This window comes from Argiope bruennichi, chromosome 9, assembly GCF_947563725.1.
Source record: "Argiope bruennichi chromosome 9, qqArgBrue1.1, whole genome shotgun sequence".
NCBI classification, from domain to species: domain Eukaryota; kingdom Metazoa; phylum Arthropoda; class Arachnida; order Araneae; family Araneidae; genus Argiope; species Argiope bruennichi.
The window spans coordinates 5297904-5318647 of record NC_079159.1 but is presented as its reverse complement, the minus strand read 5'-3'; the positions used below and the strand labels follow the sequence as shown (position 1 = coordinate 5318647).

The window sequence follows — 20744 nt, the reverse complement described above, 5'->3', positions numbered from 1 at the left end:
AATTTGTGACTATTTTATCGACCAAAAAAGAAGCAACAACAAACCATTAATTGTTCGAGTGTTCAAATTGCTAACTTGGGATGGAGATACATACTCTCTATATTAAGGTTATTGTTTAGCTTAACTCAATGGTAGCCAATAGAAAACGTCATGATAAAGATCGATGGCGTGGCATAACATGACATGGCGGCAGACAGTACTTCTTGTCCTCGTGCCTAAAATCCTTGTGACTTTTTATAAGCGATTTACGTTGAAAGAAAGTGAAAGTTCTAGCCCACTATGTCAAATTCCGGTTTACAAAATTGAAAACAAGATAATGTAAAAAAAAAAGATTATATTACAAAATCAGAACCTTTGAAATATAATTTAGGCATTCATTGGCTTACCCCTTACATGGGCATTGGGAAGATGACCTCCTACCTACATGATATTATGAAATGTCCCTCATGGAAACTTAAGCCCACTATCATAATTGGTCTAACTATTGTACAGTTGGGAACAACAATTTCCATAAACTGCAAAAAAGTGAATCAATGTTCCTAACTAAGAAAGGAGTGAGGATGTCCCTACAATAAAATGCATGGGCAACAAGGCTGGACTTTGTTGACTACTGCACATAACCCAGCGATTATGACATCTGTAAAGCAGACTAAATAAGAGGATACTAAAAGAGAAGTACTTTGACCAAAGACTGTCGCTGTATACGACGGTATCAAGGGAGGATTGATCGCTTCGATCAAAGAAAAAAAGGATACCAAACAGGAAGATCTGAAGGATAGTGACACCCTGTCTTTTATTTTCTTGTTTGCCTTTTCATCGTAAATAGTTTTATATTGTGGAAAATGAGCAAAATAAACTGAAATTCAGACTAGCTAACATTGCGTAGAGCATTAGATCGTCAGCTATAGTCTATGTAATTTCTGCAGGCATTTCAAGGACACTCGCCTTCTCTGCTCTTCACTCTTTCTCCTTCTCCGTAGCCATGATTTCGACTTTTTTTTTTCTTCTTCACGTCAGTACGTTTCGGGAATACCTTAACAGCTGAGTAATAAAAAAAAAAAAAAAAAAAAAAAAAAAAAGAGTGACACTGTTTTCTGCCTTAGCGTTGCAAGGCAGACAACCAGCAACGAGATAGAAAATGCGACCTTGAACTGCCTACAGAAAATACACAGACTATAATAGATTATTTATATTTCTCAATTAAAAGGAAAGGCCATTCTGCCAGCTACCAAACAAAAAGTGTGCGATTCCGCATGTTGTGTGCTTAGCCTTATGGTTTAGGATTATTGGCGATATAGAAAAATAGCGCAAATGTCCAAGAAAAGAAAATTCGCTCCATGTCTTCAGAAAGTGGGGTACCCTTGTGCATTACAACATGCTTCTCATCATTCCATGGCAAATAATCGCCATTAAACGAACTTTTCCTCACGATCAATAGTTCCTTGGGATGTGTACTTTACATCCCTAGAATTTAAATGTAAACATAAAAGTTGGATAAATAGAATATAATTCCTTGAATGTTATTGTTTAATTCATAATAAAACACAAAAAAAAAAAAATCCGGGAGCAATTCAAAAGAAATATAAAAGGCATATGAAATAAAGAGTAAAGAGTTAACTCATTCTACTTCAGCCAACAAAGAATGCTATGATAATGATCTGTAATACGGCAAGATGCCATAACCTTGTCCCTTGTGTCTTGAATTCGTGTAGCTCTTTATAAGCGATTTGGCCAGACAAAAAGTAGAAGCTTTCTAAAATCAGGAAGTCACCCCGACTTATTACACTAAAAACAAGGTTAGACTAACAAAAAGTTTACATTGTCAGGTCAGGACCTTTGAGAAAAAGTGAGAGCATAACCAATAAATATGGATTATGAAGATATATTGGTGAAGTTACAAAAGGAAACACAGTCAGTTTGTTGAAATTTTAAAATAAAGGGTAGGGGATAAAAAATTTAACGACTCATAAAGAGTAAGAAATTTGGGCATATCTGAGAAAATATTTACAAATATACACAAAGAAAAACTTTCCATTAATGGAAGGAACTTCATGTTTGAAGAATTGTTGATATTATTATCATAGAGCATTTAAGTGGAGTGGATTTAATGAGTGACTTAATGAAGGAAGCATCATACAAGACTGCTGAAAGAATAAAAAGAATGCACACGACATCCACAGACGCATGAAAATTCGGCAACAAACATTGTTGGACAAATGGAGATTTGTAGATATTTTTTACATATGATGAATGCGTTTGTTATAGCTAGACAGCAAAATGGACAAACTAACTGACAGTGATAGGTGTTGATTATATGAAACCCCCTTTCGACGGCCTGTTGCCTTTAAGGATTTGGTCGTAAATTTGACAACTGATAAATTGTAGGACCACTCCCGTCTGTGGACGTCGATAGGAAGCTTCCCACAAATTGTCGGTAAAATGAAGAGACTTCAAAGGACCTCGGAAAACCACAAGAAAGGAGAAAAAGGGCAAAATACACCCGCCTCAAGGCGCGAATGGGTCATGAGACGATGCGAATGAGAACCCTCCACGCCGACCAAGTAAAATGGACGGATACGAGGCGATTGCATTACTGAATGGTCTATGTTTTTTCTTTATTGATGACTGCTTTTTCCATGAATGACCACTTCCATCAACAAAGCTTTCTTCTAAATTGTTGGAGACAGACAACTATTTCCAATCGAAAAAATGTTCTACACGATGGAATTAGTATTTTTTTACTGCATAAAATAATGAATGCATAGCTGAAAAATTTAAATATTTATACATTCCTTCTGCTCTAATATTCATATTTAGTAACATATTTTTGAGACATTCATATTTTAAACAAAGAAACTTTCACCGTTTTACGGCTAAAGCTAATAGAATAATGAAATGACGGAAATTATTATTTTAAAAAGTTTTATATCTTTTCAAACACTGCTTTGAAAAAGATAGACAATCAATGGACGTCCGAGAAGTGGAGAAGTGGCGGATGTCGATTTGCCTAAAGTAAGGATATTCAAAACGGCATAAAATCGATCCATTATGTTTGCAAAATAGTAATGCTTCTTTTATGTAAAATGTCAGCGTGTAAAAAATATTTTATTAAATATGACTAATAAGACTGAAAAATGCATAAATGTTTACACCTGTCATATTTCCTGCAGAATATTAATTCACTCAAACAGAACAAATGTATTTCTTTCGAATTATTTCGAGTAAACTTTTAAATGGAAGTACATGCCTATCTCTAAAGATTTAGAAATTTGCTGTTGTGCCACAATCAAATTGGGCATTTATTTCGTAAAAATCTGAATGACACATTATTATCATAAATCTTCTGACATATTATTATATTAGCTTCTAATTTTATTTACATGCATAAAATTCTTTAAAACGTTTTAAATAACTAATTATGAGGGGAAATGATTTCTTTTTCCATTTGGAACCAAAATATTGACCGTATATTTTGACAGAAATGAAAGGAGCGTGGATTGTAGTTCCCATTTTTTGGAGAAGTAATTAGTTAAAAAAAAGCAATTTGATTACCTTTCTGGATGGAATGTTTCTGGATCTTCAAAAAACTCTGGATCGTAATGCATGCCATAGATAGGGATCATGACCCGCATCCCTTTCTCAACCACGACGCCAGTATTCCGGAGCTCATAATTCTCGGTGGCTGATCTTTCCAGTCTACCAAAGAAAAGTGCATTATCAAAGTGCTTTCTAACAGTCATCATACTGAACTGGTAAGGTTATTTTACTCTCTTTATTAAGGCAGAAATATAAATATACGAGAAGTAGAAATACAGTAGAATGAAAAGACTTCAATTTGCAGAAATGGGCTTCGTGACATTTAAAGTTGAATTTTATTAGGGTAATGTTATCCCGATGTGTTATTAAATTTGCACGATAAGTGATATTTATATATTAATCAAAACAGTGGTTCAATGATTCATAGTAAATATGATAAAGTGCCTCGACTATTGTGGGTAACCATAAATAGCTACTTCGACCCTCCTTCGAAGACACGCGGAAAAATCTGAGTGACTTCCCGTAGGAGGCACGTCCCATCATCGGTAAGGGAAGCGTAAGTTTGTGAGTAGTCATGTCCTCACACCATTTATGTGCCTACCAGGGCTTCTCATCCCCATTTTTGAAACGCCCCTTGGATTGGGATATAACCTCCTCATTAGTATGACCTCTGGGATGGGGTTCTATTGTGGGTATGTAGACATTGAGATGACACATTTATCTCTCTTACCGCAGAATATCTATGTAGTCTTAAAGATTTGTGAGTCTTATGTACGTCCACAAATTTCAGAATCTGAATCTGGTAATATGAAAAGTACTTTTTTTTCGACAATCAAAAGTCCATTGGTCTGGTTCAAGTTTGACTATGCACTTGTCGCAAAGGAAATAGTGGCATCATGATACAAATAGTTTTGTTCAATAATAAAATGAAAATTATAACAGTATGTACAACTGTATCCTTAAACTGAAATTCAGCAAATTCTCCGCTAATATGTCATACGACTTTAAGTTATGAATAAATACAATTTTATAGCAGCGGAACTGTTCAGTACACTTAAACAAGCTCTGCTCTGTTTTTCTATTCTTTGCTGTATCGCCTGAACGTATCAGGATTGGAGAGATGATTCCAAACTCTTGAAGGTCAAAGCAGTCCGTAGGTACGAGTGCCTCACTTCGACTTTGGTGTGTAGTGGTGCGGCACAGAATATTTCTTGCTTCGTAATATGATGAAGGAATACTGAACATACATTTTGGACACTTCCCTTCACACCAATCAGTTCGAAAATTTGACGTAGTGCGCATGAAAATTGATTTGTCTAAATTACCGTATTTTTGAAATATTACATTCACATACCCGGGAATCTACAGAACAATAGATACCTCCTAAAAATATAATATATGTCTATTATTCCGAAAACATAGCTGTCTAGCAAATTTTATCCATCTAACTCTAAACGGTTTTGAGCCATTATGTTCACGTGGATACGGACAGAGAGGTAAAACTTCCCTTCAAAGGATTTCGCCCACATCTTGATAAAACATTACAGAAGCTTATTATCCCTCGAGAGGGGCATCGTAATTGAGGATGAGAAGCTTCCTGTATGGTGGTTGGTTCTCACCACCTTTGAGGGTATTCGAATGGGTAGGAATGGCTACTTACCATCGATGACGAGACGTATTTCCCAATGGAAGGGCTGTACCGTGGTCGGTGATGGCCCTTAGGACTCAACCACAGTTCCCGCTTCGGTCCGGTTATTCAAGTTTTTCCGTGTGGCTTCGGGCGAGTAGGTGTAGCCAGTCTATGACTTACAGAAGCTTATTGTTTTGGGTTCATATCAAACGTTATTACAGAAGCCCAGCCGTTTCTAGGTTGTGGTATTCAGAGATAAACATACATAATTCCGAAAATGCGTTTTTCAAACTCGAGAAGGCATGAAATATTGTACGATTGTACGAAAAGATAATATAAAAAAAATTTAATAGCCGACATCCCTTTGTTCTTTAACAGAATTTTTCAAATAAACTCCGGTAACGTTCCGATTTTTTCAGTTATGTATTAATTCAGAGAAATCCATGAAAATCCCAGTAAAAAAATGGTCCATCACATATCAAAGAAGCAAAAGAATTATTAGAAAAGAAAAACTGATGCATTCACGTACGATGCCAGAGGCGGGTGCATCCGTAGAGCTTCTGAGATTACGGCGTCGAGGATCTTCATCTCTCGAACGGCATCATAGCTCATTTCACCCTACAAATACAAGAAAACGTTATTTTGAATACATACCTAGAAGTTTATCCATCTTTAATCAGTGAGGCATATTTGAAGAATCCAACAACAGAGCCTAACGATAGGCCTTTGCCGATAATTCTATTTGTTTTGTATCCTACGCTAAGATGTTGCGGCCTTTGCATATTGTATCCATTTGCTTTATGTTCTATGGAATAAGACTATTTATCATGCACTGATATTTATTATTAATTTTTGAGGACGTTCAAGTTTTATGCATTCTTCATATTTAAAAATATTTAGGCTTTGTCTCAAAACTGTCATAGTTCTTTCCAGCAATGTTGGTATCCTCACTGAGAAGAAAGATTTACAGATACATCTAATGGCTGTTGAATGCATTCCAAGACAATGACCCCCAACTTTGGCAAACTTGTGATAATCCAGTGACTTATGAATTTAGCAATAAAAATGAAGGTTCGAAAGAAATACAGGAATTTTAGATTTATCTCTATTAGGAACCGAGATCTAAGGATTGTTCTGTAAAATTCCATACCTTGTCGGATAATTGATAAAAATGAAAGAATCTGAAGACAGCTAGAGAAGTGAATTCTCTCTTTCAACTAATGATCACAGAATAAGCTCTCTAGTAGCACTACGAATAATATTGTGCTGTAGCTGTTCTTTAATAACGATTTGCTGTTTACGAATGAGTTATTGATTTCTGTAAATATTGTCTTTATTTGCTTGCATTTGGCTGAGTTTATTTTGTTATTATTATCATTATCGATATGTCTTATGTTTCCTTGGGGAATAAAGTGCTGTTATACATATTGAGCTTTTTGCTCTTTTATATTCGTCACATATTAGACGAATTCGCCGAACTACAGTATTTGTTTTATGACCGTGCCCAGATATTGCTTTAACCCTCACAGAAATGCGATTTCCCATTCAAAGGAAAATGATTGAATGGATATTAAGATTTCTACTCACATGTTTCTGGAAAGCCTTGTCTACTTCTTTAATCAGTTTCTCTTGCCATTCCGGATTCACTGCAAGAGAGTATGCGGTGAAAGTGAGCATAGTTGCCGTGGTTTCATATCCAACCAAGAAGAAGAGGACACACTGCGCCAGCATTTCTGTCTCTGATAATTCTGAAACAAAGAAAAAACCGATGCTTTATCGCTATTTATTAAGCAAATTTTTCTTTAAACACATTTTAACATATACAGTACACTCTCGAGTATCCGGCTTAAAGTGGCGGAAGGATAAGCTTGATAGGCCGGATTTCTAGGATTCTTTCCTTGTCCACTAATACCAGAGGACAAAGTTTTTATACTAAAACACTCTGTTATAGTACGTATTTTCCCACTTTTTATTGAGTACTAAGCCTACCATTTATCTCAAGCTACGTAGACTGTGAAGGGTTTTTTCTTACTTGTATTTCACTTCCACTAGCTTGTGCAACACGCCACTTTTCAATTTTTGCCCAGTTTTTTTTATCAACTCCCCACCGTACTTTTCCCGACTCTTAACTCCGAAGTTATGTTTTTTGCTGTTACACCAGTGTCTAGTCGCTGTGTGGAGCGTCATTTGTCCTCCACAGTCGTTACAACTTTTTTTTCGTTTATCACGCATTTCCAAATATTCACAGTGGTATACTTTAAAAAACATTAAAACGTACCCCAAGAACAATTTATGAATACTGTATGCACTGTGCAGTTATAATCAGGGGCAGCAGCAACAATTGAAGTTCGTTACATACTGAAAAAGCAATGAACAACGAGCAGAATGAGCTGCTCTTTTCCTGTCACAATTTGTATTTTGCACACGATGCGTAGGGGGATCGTAGCAGATGCCCTGCCTCCAATGCCTTGGCAATGTTGTCAGTGCAACGCCTTGCCTTCCTCATTTAATTATAGTAAAAGAAAACTAGGCCGGATAGCATGGTCGCGAACCGGATACCCGAGGGCATACTGTATAGATCCCAAAGGATGTATTACAAAGCTGCGATCATGTAGTGAATAAGATCGCACATATTTCTATGACTTTTGATGAGTTGTAGAGATCTCGGAATGTAGCTTTTACGATTAAAAATCACGGCAAATTTAAAATTCTACAACAAAATATTTAATCAAATCTTTATTTTGAACTTTTGGACTTACTCTTGTACTTGAGAGATGACGACAGCCCATCGTTGATGATGCTTCCAAAGCGATCCGTTTCATCTTCAACTAGCTCTGAATGCTCGACATGGCTCGTCTCATCGATAGCATCCATCAAAATTTGCAAAAAGTCGTTGTACCTCTAAAACAAGAACAGAGCCACAGTTATATCAAGATCAGGTTTATCTTTAAAATCCATGCAGGCATCAGATTGAAGAAAATTATATATACCCTTCCAGTGTCTTTCCTTTTTCTGATGACATTTCTCGTAACATTGCGAAAGAAATCACCCTGGTCAAATTTTAACGGGTGGATACTGGATGGGAAGCATTTCCAAAACCAGGCAGGAATAGTAACCGAAAAAAAACAGAAATTTCTTCTTTGAAACTATAAAAATTAAATGTCATTAGTTAAGTCATCAACAGAAACAACTAGATTGCACAACTAGATAGATTCAAATGTTTTATGTAACATCAAACAAGAATGATAAAGCGTATGCAACAATTCACTTAATAAAAGCCAGGTTTAAAAAAGAATTAAGATTTTTAACTCTAAATGAAAGCTTAAACAGAAAGCATAAGAAATATTAGTGTTGGAGCATGGATCTTACTGATGCCATCGACTGCTGAGTAAGTAGGAACATTGAAGATAAAAATTGAGCAAATATGGAACCTATACTAAGATATGGATATTACTTCAAATAGGTTTTTTTGAATAAAATAGGCCATTTGCATTTGAAGTTTCTTTATTTATTAAATCATTTTTAACATCAAACTGAAAATCTCAATAATTATTAATTTAACATCAAATTCAACAATTATTTAATTATCAGGCGGCATCCTACGCGTTACTGTAGCAGAAGAAATAATTTTGGAAATATAATTTCGAATTTGAAATAGCTATCTTGTTCAATTAGGAATGATAGAAAGAAGGAAATTTATTTTCTTGCTCACAATGAATACATTCACTGAAATTGAATGACATATAAAGGAGAAGTATAAATAATATTTAGTCCATGTTTTTGACTTTATTATTCAAGTATTTTAGGGAAGGTATAAGGGGAGTTCAAATGAAAAGGTACGAAACGACACTATGGGTATAAATGAAGACTTTATTCAAAGTATACACCATAGGCCTGCGCACAACGAACCCATTGATTAACGAGTCGAAGGATTCCTTGTTCCCTGAATTCCTGTGGCCGTGACGAGACCCAGTCCTTTACAACGTCCTTGAGTTCGTCGTCCGAATTGAAGTGTTTCTCTTTCAGATGTTTTTTCAGTAAACCAAACACCTGAAAATCGCAGAGTGACATATCGGGGTTATAGGGGGGATGATCGACCTGCTCCCACTTGAACTTGGCCAGTTCCGCGTGTGTGACCCTGGAGATATGTGGACGCGCGTTATCAGGGAGCAGAACCACACCCACCGTGAGTAACTCTTGTCTTTTGTTCTTGATGGACCTGCGCAGTCTTCGGATTGTCTCCCAGTATACTTCGGAGTTCATGGTTCTTCTGTGTTCGAGGAATTCAACAAGTAGCGGACGTTGGATGGCGAACTCAAGGACTCGTTAATCAGTGGGATCGTTGTGCTCAGGTCTATGGTGTATACTTTGGATAAAGTCTTCATTTATGCCTACAGTGTCGTTTCGTACCTTTTCATTTGAACACTCCTTGTAATGTTTTTTTGTTTTTCCGTCTTTAGCAGAAACAAATAAATTTATTGGCTATCCGATTCGTGAGCATCCAACATACAGCTGGCCATGTGAAAAACGCGGATTTTCTAGGTTTCATCCGCGAGAATGCAAGTCGAATGGAGAAATGCAGTCGTTTGAAATCGAAAGGCCAGGCGATATAAATAATGGCGATGCTTGGAATGAGCACATCTTCTCCATTCGATTTTCCGCTAAGAATAGTTGCCTCGATTCTTGTCGCAAGGTGATCTTGAGATTCTGAAGAAGGTTAGTTTGCAATTCGTAAATGATCTACTTCATTGCTCACTGTTGTTGTTTGAGATGCTCGAATTCGCTTATTTCTACGTGCTGCGCATATATTTTGATGAAGCAATTTACACGATATACGCTTGCATAACCAAATGTCGTTTGTCGATTCACTGAATAAATAGAAAAATGCCTGTTTGCTCTGGAAAATTTCCGTTATATATAACTTACCTTGATCGGCATCGATAATAATAATTATTTTTTGTATGTGTGAGATAAACTCTAAATAATATGTACGATTCACCGCAGCCAAAATATTGTGCCCGTTGAATGACAATATCTTGTATAGATCACTATTCTTTAATAAAAAGAAAATAATGACGCTTGCACTAAATACTTTGCAATTTCATTTCATTCATATAGATTGGCATAAATGATAATAATTTGATTTGATTTGATATATGTGCAATTAACTCAGAATAGCATGTGCCGTTTGCCGTTTACTGTATGTTTTTCATCGATTGTCAATTTCAAAACAATGTCGAATCCGAGGAACTTCTGAAATGTTTTTTTGTAAATTTTATTGTGTTCAAAATAAATGCTAATAATTGTACTATCCTATAACTTTCGCGTAAGTGCAAGTAATAAGTTGGCAAAGTTTGATCGCAATCGGATGAACGGTACGGCAGAGCATAAAATACGAACAAACAAATAAACATTTTTATATATTAGATTTATAATGATGCATTGCATCAAAGGATACAAATATGGTATCTTCATTTCCCTATTTCTTCCAAATAGATACTTACAGACCAGCAACATGCCAGAGAGGTTAAAATCTTCAAACACTTTCACAACTCTCGCTACGAATTCGTTGTTGGGGTCGTTATGGGAGTCGATTTGTGTGCCGAAGGCAGAATTCGCTATAACATCCATGGTGAAAGCTCCAAACAAGCTGCAGAAAAAGTTTTTAAAAAATCACAAATCACTTTTGAAAATAAATAAATATGTTTAAAAAACAAAGTATGGAATGCAGATTCGTTTCAAAATTATGTTTGAAATAAATCCGCATTCCATACTTTATGAAAATAATATTTAAAGTGAAATTTCTATTACCTAAGTATTTAATTCATGTCTGAAGGTCACTTACAGACCAAATTCACGGGAATGATTCGATTAAAATAAGTCAAAACGATATTTTTGAAGTCGTTGAAGTCCATGTTTCAGAAGTTACACATTTCTATTTTTGCATTTACATACGATTGAATGCTATTTTGCATTTTTAAATGTCACATTCTCAAGTTTTAATCTTCGATAGAATTTTCTTACGGAAAACCTCGTAAATTAAATGAACTAGAAAATAATTAATCTATTCATATAAATATTTTATAGCTATTTTAATGATTTATAATACAATAAAAATTGAAAATTTCCTGTTATTTATCAACTGAATCCCAATATTTAAAGAGTGGATAAAAATACAACTTATTTTTTATTTCAGGAACTAGGCATGTATTTCGTAAGTCACCTGCAAAAATTTAAGCAAATTCTTTGATAAACCTCTAAATTAGAATATTTTTTCTTTATATCTCTTTTTAGTTTAAAAAAAAAAAAAAAACTTTTTTCTAATTCTTAAAAAAAAATTTGCCATTAAACTAGTATAATTTGGCTTTATAGATGTATTATCAATCTTTTTTATGCAAAAATTCAAAAACATAACTATTTTAATGTGTTCTTTAAAAAAATTCATTCCGAACGTAATCACATACTTTAAAATGGAATAATACATATTCAAACCAATGACGGTGGGTAAATTCTCAACTTAAAATCAATGGACTCTTAAATATATCTCAAAAATAGAGAAATGCAGACAAAAACGCAACTGGACGTTGCCATAGACATATGGAGGAGAGCTGGAATTATAAATGGAAGGTAATGAGGAAGTGAAATGTTGTTTAAAATGAAGAATTTTTTTCTTATCTCACTGCTTATCGAATACATTTGTGATGCAACAGATTATAAGAATTGTCCAAGAATTGAATCAAGATTGCATATTGATTGTTCTTGTAGTATATAGATTTTTTTGTTATATATGGGTTTATATAGAGATTGCAATCCGTGTATTGGTTTGGACAATCTTGAAATTATCAGATTTGAAAAATATTACTTATCTATTCCGAATTTGATTTTAATTTTTCTGGATTGTCCCGAATTTAATAGATAATATTTATAAATAAGTGCTTCATATAAAAAATATTATACTTAAACAAAAATACAGTAAAATAGTTACTTAAAAATAATTCTCCTCTGTTTTTACTATGCATAGAATATGATCTCCTTCTATTGTTGTAATAAGAAAAGTAAGGTTCGCTCGCCTTTAGTGACCTGACATTTAGTTTCTTGATACTTAAAAAAAAATTGAATTCTTCAAATTTATTATTACGAAATTTGAAATAAATAAATATATAATACAGGGTAATTCAAAATGAATATAGCGATTACAAACGGCTGTGACTATTTAATGAAAAAGAATTCATTGATAAGATTAACACATAACGTAGACGGAAATTCAAAATTTTGTATACGTACGTCATAGATGTTCTATGTGACTTCCCTTGGTCACACGGACAATATCTAGGTGGCAGTCCATTTCACGCCATGCATTCTGAAACATGTCTGCAGTCACCGACGCAAGCGCACTGCAAATGCGTACTTTGTTTCCCTTGCCTCCCATGGGAGCACATACACATATAGATGTGCTCTCCAAATGTTTCTCATGCACAAAACAATTGGATAATTCAAAATACGCATTTGTAATGCTCTTGCGTCTATGACTGCAGACATGCTTCATGGCGTGAAATGGACTACTGCCTAAATATTGAACGTGTGACCAAGGGAAGTCACATAGAACATCTATGAAGTACATATACAAAATTTTGAAGTTCCGTCTACGTTATGTGTTAATCTTATCGATGAATTCTTTTTCATTAAAAGTTACAGCCGTTTGTAATCGCTATATTCCTTTTGAATTACCCTGCATATTGAAATAAATAAGTTTAAACGTTTTAATTCATCATCTAAGATTGTCTCGCTTTATTTGATGTATGCAGTTCAGATTAAAAAAGATATACTAGGTTGAATTTTTAATGAAAATATAATATTTTTTGAGAAGTTCTGGCCAATATTTTTATATCTAGATTTCTCAAATAGATCAATGCTTAAGAATCAGCTCAATATAAAAGTAATTGTAAAATATGTTAATTTTTTCCCAGGTTTATCTTCCTGTTTTTTATAAATTTAATAATTGAAATAAATATGAAAAAAATGGAATAATTATTTTATATATCTGTTGACGTTTAGGAATGCACGTCATCGCTGCTTTACAACATAGGGGTTTGAAATTCATAAATCTAAACTCTTTAGAATATCCCAGAAATTTGTCCATGGGTGTACCTTACAGGTTTGCGAAGGAGGAATTGCCATAAAAGTATGCAAGTTTTGCTTTTCTGGCAATGTTATGGGTTACTGCCAGTCTGATAACAGAACATACCTCCTAAGAGAGAGGTTAACTTGTGACTGCAGGCGATGTTTCAGTAGTAACTGTTAGATTTTTCTTTCTCAGTTTCCGCCTGTGCTGTCTCGACGACAATTTTTTAGATCACCCCGAATGTTCGAGAAGGATGGGCATAATTCCTTCGTGGCTATACCAAAATCATGATTGTGTACATTTTTTCTTCTTGTATTAGTCAGTTAACTTACTTTGCTCTCTCAGTTTATAAGAAGTTCAAATGTGTATTATCAGTTGCGTTTCAAAAAGGGTGATACTTCAATCTTTTTGAAAAAATTTGACACAAAAATAATAAATGAAATTAATAAGTCCCAAAAGCAATATATATATATATATATACGAAACAAATGACCACCACTTTCAAAAACATACATATAGAAAATCATAAAATATCCCTTTAAATATGAGTAAGAAACCAAGAAGTAATTAATATATCATGAAGACTATTGAAAAAAGTATACATATTTACCCTTTGCAATTCACTGGCTTTCCTTCTTTGCTGAATTTTTCACATACTTCAAGAACAGTTTTTGAACAATCGTTAATGATGGATCCCATCTAAGAAAAGAAAAGTTCTGAAAGATTAACCTTATGTATAGCGTGTGTTTGAAATTTAATTCACTATAATAATTTGGATATTAATTGGAGAACTGACAAAAATTCATAGCAAGATTGTCTACATGAAAATGGGTGGTACATGGTGAGACATTTGGATTGTTGCTTGCAAATACAAAAATTGCACCTTCATGAGGATGATGAAACAACTCTCGATGTTAAAACAAAAAGGCCAAATGGCTCTATGCCGATCACTATTGCTATTTTCAGTATTACAACTTTTCGCTGTATGGAAACTTTTCGCCACATTTACTATGTAGATATTTTTATCTTCCCATTTATGTAAATTTTTACTTAAATACTAATGATTCATGTTTGTCATGATGTAATTACGCAACAAATTTTCAATCACTTCCTGGTGTTTCTAGAAATCTGAAATTTTGCACAATGTCCCTACATACAATTTAAAATTTTAATATTTGCAACACACATTTATCAGTCTATTGATTTTGGTTTTCTATAAATGGTACATCTGGTAGAAAATTTGAGAAAAGAATTGATTATATGCCTGTCCAGAGGATCATGTTAACCATATCACAGACCCGATTATTACAGAGTAACTGACAAAAGATGTTGTAGAAAATCTCATACATATTAGCAAAGTGCTTAAGAAATAAAAATTCACACATATATATTTTATTTGTATTACACTTTAGATGAAATGTTTAATAATATTGCAAATGAAAAATAAAAAACTTAAATTCTGTGAACTAAAAATTTCGCAAACACTCGAATGAAAAATAACCACTAAAAATGAATTTAAATAAATAGTGATTTACTAACAGAATAAAGGGAAATGCCATTATAAAATTTGAAGAGATAATGTTGAAAGAAAATATTAGCAACTATTCCAACTGGTCCATGAGGAGAGAAAATAACCAATAAGAATAAATATAAAATAACAAAAACTGCAGACCTCACCTCATTGATCTTTATCACAATCCCTCTTAAAGCAATGCAAATAAAACGTGAAGCTTAAGATCCCATAATTAATTTTTATTCATGCTTAAGTTTATTCACTTGCCGGTAAATCACTTTAAATATTAATAAAGCACTCTCACTGAATTGCTTGTCCTCAAACTGAAGTTGTAATTTGCGTATCCGATAAAGACGCAGATAAAAAATACAAGAATATTTTTATATTTCTCCTAACATTACAGATTTCTTTGGTTTATTCTATTATAGATGCATTTTGATGTCGTTTCTTTTACCAGGCCCTAAGTTTCGCGTTATAATGTGGAAGAAAGGAAGATTTGAATATCGGAGTGAGAATCGATTCGGTAAAAAGGAAACTTGCCTGTCTCATCCTTTTCGAAGTGAATGCAGGAGTAATGATGGTTCGAATTCGTTTCCATTGTTCTCCAGTCAGATTATTGAGGGCTTTATCAGTCACAGGATCGCCTATTTCCATTACCTGAAAGAAAAAAAGGAGATTTTTAATTCCTTTTCTTTTATAGAAAAAAAAATTTTTTTATAGAAAAAAAAAGTTTTTAAAATTGAAAATGACTGGCTCAGGTTTCAAATTATTACTAGAACCATATGAATTTCTAAGACCTTGCTTTTAGAGTACAGTTTTCTGTTTAACGATATCGTATTCAATCGTTTGATAATTTTGTAAATCCGCCTTAATATGAACACATGGATCAGAACAAACAAACTGAACTAACAAACATCAAAACTAACAAACTGAAAGTTATCTTCGTAAACAATCCCTTTAAGCACAAATTCTAAAATGCTACCACAACGATCGTTTGAAATTAGATAGAGAAGTATTAAATAGTATGTACCTCATAATAGCATGCTGTAATAAAGAAGGCGAAACCGACATATGAGATGTCTTAGTTTTATTAAAGACACATTTTGCATCAATACTATGGATGGACCTGATAGTTTTTACCCACGTCTATATGATGGGAATTAGACCTGATCTAGAGCCCTTATTCTATTCTTACCACATTAAAATAATTTAGTCGTAGCTTTACTTTCTGTGCTAGTGAAGCCGTGGTGAACAATTTTAGAGAAAAGTAGGTTCTTTTAAAATAAATTTTTATAAACAAAAAGGAAAAATTGAGCATATTCAGCTTCCTAATACTTTTTAAGGATGCATACCCAATAATGTTAAATTATAAACGAACTGTTTAAGGATGCTTTACTTTGTGCCTTTTTGTAGAAAATTTCGAAGTTTGTATATTTAAAGTATCCTGACTAGGTTCGGAAACGATTTTTAAAAAAAATTTACATAAACACATTTTTAACATTTAATATAGTTCGAAACAATTAAAACAGACTTGAAAGATCATTATTAGTGGAAAAACTACATTTATCTTTTAGTTTTTGAAAAAAACTGCTTATTAAACGAAAATTTAGCAAAATTTTCATTGTTAGAAAAAATAGAGTAAGTTAAAAAAATAATAAAAATATTTCAATATTATTTCCTCTACACAGAGCTCAATCTACATAAAATGTATCAGACCAAAAGAAAAAAAATTATTTTAATAAATAAAAATTTTAGGAGGATTTGAAGATGCCTTTAATGATTTTTTGCCCAAATTTGTCTATTTTTTCAACTGAAAGTATCTGTAAAACATGTATAAATGAAGCTATCTTAAATTCCCTGGTCTATTATATCCTCAAAGATTTTGGATCACACATACAAAATTTCATGAAATTTTAATGAATTGATTTTGAGATGACATGTTATACGGGAACCAATCACAGTGAAATATTCAATCTTCAGAAAGTACGCTTAGATATTGTACTTCAACAAACAAATGAAGTTTCCACACTTTTTTAATGCCAGAAGTAAGCAAACTATGGTTGAGTAGATAGAGAGTTAAGATAAGCATATCAAATATTATTTTGAAGAATTTTACGGTAAACATAAAATAAATCACTTATTTTCTATTAAAAATACCGCTATTTCCGATTTCTTTTTTATTTGTTGTGTATATTGAAACTACTGTATCTATAGTTCTATCTTACATATATTAAAAACGTTGTTTTAGAATCTACGACGTTTGGACTTCGCTTTCATATCACAAAAAAAAATTTCAAATTTTTCTGGAAAACCATTTTTATAATCTAATCGGACACCTTAAATGTTTTAATATATTTAGATTTCTAATTTTTGTATTAAAAAACTTCTGAGCTTATAACGCTTTGTGAAGATCAAACAAGTGGAATGCAGAATTCACTCTTCTATATGGGAAAATGTGGAAATCCTTGACCAAAATATCCCGCAGCAAGTCCGGTTCGGTGACAACGACTATGGGGTCTCCATTATCAAAGGCACTGTCAAATTAAAAAAAAAAAGTTCAATAGAGTCTATGAGATCAAAAACACATACATTTTATTTATTAAAGTATTCCTGAAAAAATATTGAAATTTTTTAAGCATAAATACCATGAAATTATGCCATAAATAAAATTAAATTCTGATTTTATCTATTATTTCAAGCTTTAATAAGGAATATAGAATTTTAGCAAAGTAATTTTAGCATAAATACCATGAAGTAATGCCATAAATAAAATTAAATTCTGGTTTCATCTATTATTTTAAGCTTTAGTAAAGAATATTGAATTTTAGCATAAATACCATGAAGTAATGCCATAAATAAAATTAAATTCTGGTTTCATCTATTATTTTAAGCTTTAGTAAAGAATATTGAATTTTAGCATAAATACCATGAAGTAATGCCATAAATAAAATTAAATTCTGATTTCATCTATTATTTCAAGCTTTAGTAAGGAATATAGAATTTTAGCAAAGTATAATTTTTTTAAACATCAACTTACCCATATACTCTCCCCAAATTATTCTTACAAAAACTTTTTATAAAAGGAGCCATGCCCTGTAAAAAAAATCAATTAATAAATAAAAATTAATATATATATGAGCCAGAAAATAACAAAATTTAAGAATAATAAACTCTAGATACATGATGTTAACAATCTCAGATGTAAAATGTATTTCGTGTATAAGATTCTTTTCTTTTACTTCCATTTATATTACCACTCTTGATACTTAGGCATTATACATATAAGAGCTGTGGTTGAGTTCTAAAGGCCATCACCGGTCACGGTACAACCCTTCCTTAAGGAAGTGCGTCCCGCCATTGATGGAAGGAGGAGCCAGACCCCCACCTTTTTGTACACCCACAACCATCAAACCCGAAGCTTCTCGTCTTCAATTACGAGATGCTTTTCCCCATCCCCCGTGGGACTTCCCTAAAGAGGGAAACAAATCTCTTCAAAAATTTATTTTCCTTGGTTTCATTTCCTTCAGAGGCGCATGTGTATTTACGTATGAAGTCTTTTATCCACAGTTTTCAAGATTAAAAAAAAAACTTATAGTGAAGTTCTAGAAATACTTGAAAAGGGTTGGTAAATGTTTACCACATGCTGAAGATTTTTCGCGAGTCGCAAATTTAAGAGAAAATTGCAAAAGGGAATAATGATACGTAAAAAAGTTAATTTAAATTAGTTTTTCTACATTTGAAATCTGAATAGAATTCTTTGCAACCAAAGTGATTGTTCAGCTGAAGAGTTTTTTTTTTAAATATTTATTTTAATACTGTTTCAAAGTGATCAAACTTTTAAATAAGGAATTACTTCAAGGCATTGGGATTTCGAGGAATAACAATAACGTTGAAGAAATTACATCTATTTCTACTAAGACAGCAAATTTAATTTCGAAATTTTTAAATAAAATTTGTTAGATAAAATATTTATCTATTTTAAATGAAAAATAAGCAAATTATTTTTAACAGTTTAAAAAGTAATCTGCTTAAAAAGACAAAGAAATGTCACGGGTATAAATAAGCATCATGATGAAGTGGAAGATGGAAAAAGTCATGGCACATTTCACTTAAATTGCACTATTTGGATGACATAATTTTCAAAAATATAATTTTTAAAAATATCCGTATACCAACCGAAATTAATAACTATGCAGTGCATCAAAACATAGTACATTGAAATACTCCTAAATATGTCTAATTATTATGTACATATATATAGTTACTCATAAACATTATGAAATGGATAAATAAAATTTGCTAACTTGATGGTTTTGCCATCAAAATTATCAATCTGCTTCAAATATTGGGAAAATCGATTTGCACTGTGATACATATATTTCTCATTCTGAAATGATAACACAATATTTAAATATATGTATGGATACACACACACACACACACATATATATATATATATATCTGTTTCCAAGTAAAAAAGACAAGAACACAACATAAGAATTAGTGCTGTATATTGTAATGAGAAGCCAGAGCTCAGACAGACCACTTCTATTGTAACAGATCTATCTATGCACGTCTGAATGTAGCTCTTCTATTGCACCATCGTTCTCTCAATCATCACCAACCATAGTCAAATACTGGAATCTCTTCGAAGCAGCTGAGGAATGTGCCATCGTTCCTTCAAACATCGCCAACAGTAGCGAAATACTTGGGCCTCTTCATGGCAACTAAGGAATGTGCCATCATCATTTTTTAACCATGGTCAGCAATAGCCAAATATTGGAATCTCTTCGTGGCAGTTGAGAAATGTGCCATCATCATTCTTTTAACCATAGCCAACAATAGCCAAATACTGTATTTTCTTCGAGGCAGCCGAGGATTGCGCCATCGTACCATCAATCAACATCATTAATAGCCAAATGCTGCAAAAATGCTTCTCGACACTCTTCCTTCATAACTCGGACTCTTCATGCAAAGTTCAGAAAGCGCCGTGTGGTAGAATTGTACAAGAATATCGAGGCGAGAAGCGCCTCTTTGGATTCTATTGAAAGAGACCGTGAGTATTCTACAGTTCAATTCGAACTGAACTGCAGAAGTATATGCCATTCGATTCTTACCTCTTTTCTAAACATACGCAGCATAGCAAAAAGGCCCATGCGTGGTTGGAATGGTATTCCTTTCTTTTTCCAGTAGTCATCATTCCTTGCTAGATACCTGAAAAATAGCGTAATATTTAAGTCAGAAGTAGTTTTTAAAAAAGGAAGAGATATTCTTGATTAGTGCTTATATACGCCGTGTTATTTTACAGCAAAATTTAACTTGACTGAAGTCATATTAACTATAATAATTTTACTATCCAATAAAGTCAATTAATGATGATTTCACTTGATGAATGACAAAATGGGCGCATCAATGAAACTCTTAAATCCTCTAGCGGGAAGAAAATAGAAGTAACAGAGAAACATATCGGAAATTTTAAAGGCGTTTGCAATTAGATTTGCTATGAGACTGTGCCTTTATTTAATTGATAAAACGTTTTCCATAATGTGAATTTACACTATGAAACAGTCATCTGTTGCTGAATTCGGAAAAACTTCAAAAGTGGTCTCTAACTATAAGTATCATGAAAACGTACTACTAACTCATAACCGCAAAAAGCAGCACGAATAAAATTTGGTATGAAAAACACATACACGCTTTTTTATATTTTATACTAAGTTCTTTCAATATACTTCAACTAAGGGATGCTACTTACATCCAAAAAATTATTATAAATCTTTTTTTTTATTATTATTATTAAGTATATTGTTGCATCATGCAGTGAAAGCATTATATTCATATATTTGTGTGAGAGCGTATAGAATTAAAAATAAAGTTCTTAAAAGGCCACGAAGCCTAAAGTAAAAAGGTACAACAATTATATTGACATCTTAATTGTTATA

The 20744-nt window shown here is 32.9% G+C and overlaps 1 protein-coding gene across 1 annotated transcript in view; it reads right to left on the bottom strand.

Annotated features, from left to right (window-relative positions):
* LOC129983956 (uncharacterized) overlaps positions 1–20744 on the bottom strand; it is a 99804-nt gene that overhangs the window by 37213 nt on the left and 41847 nt on the right. Inside the window, exons 16-26 of the mRNA XM_056093689.1 lie at positions 19920–20016; positions 17840–17895; positions 17240–17336; positions 15343–15459; positions 13900–13988; positions 10672–10817; positions 8158–8282; positions 7927–8068; positions 6755–6915; positions 5697–5785; positions 3553–3696 (exon numbers count right to left, since the gene is read on the bottom strand). Coding sequence (XP_055949664.1) covers positions 3553–3696; positions 5697–5785; positions 6755–6915; positions 7927–8068; positions 8158–8282; positions 10672–10817; positions 13900–13988; positions 15343–15459; positions 17240–17336; positions 17840–17895; positions 19920–20016 — 1263 coding nt within the window. The remainder of the gene's footprint in view (positions 1–3552; positions 3697–5696; positions 5786–6754; positions 6916–7926; positions 8069–8157; positions 8283–10671; positions 10818–13899; positions 13989–15342; positions 15460–17239; positions 17337–17839; positions 17896–19919; positions 20017–20744) is intronic.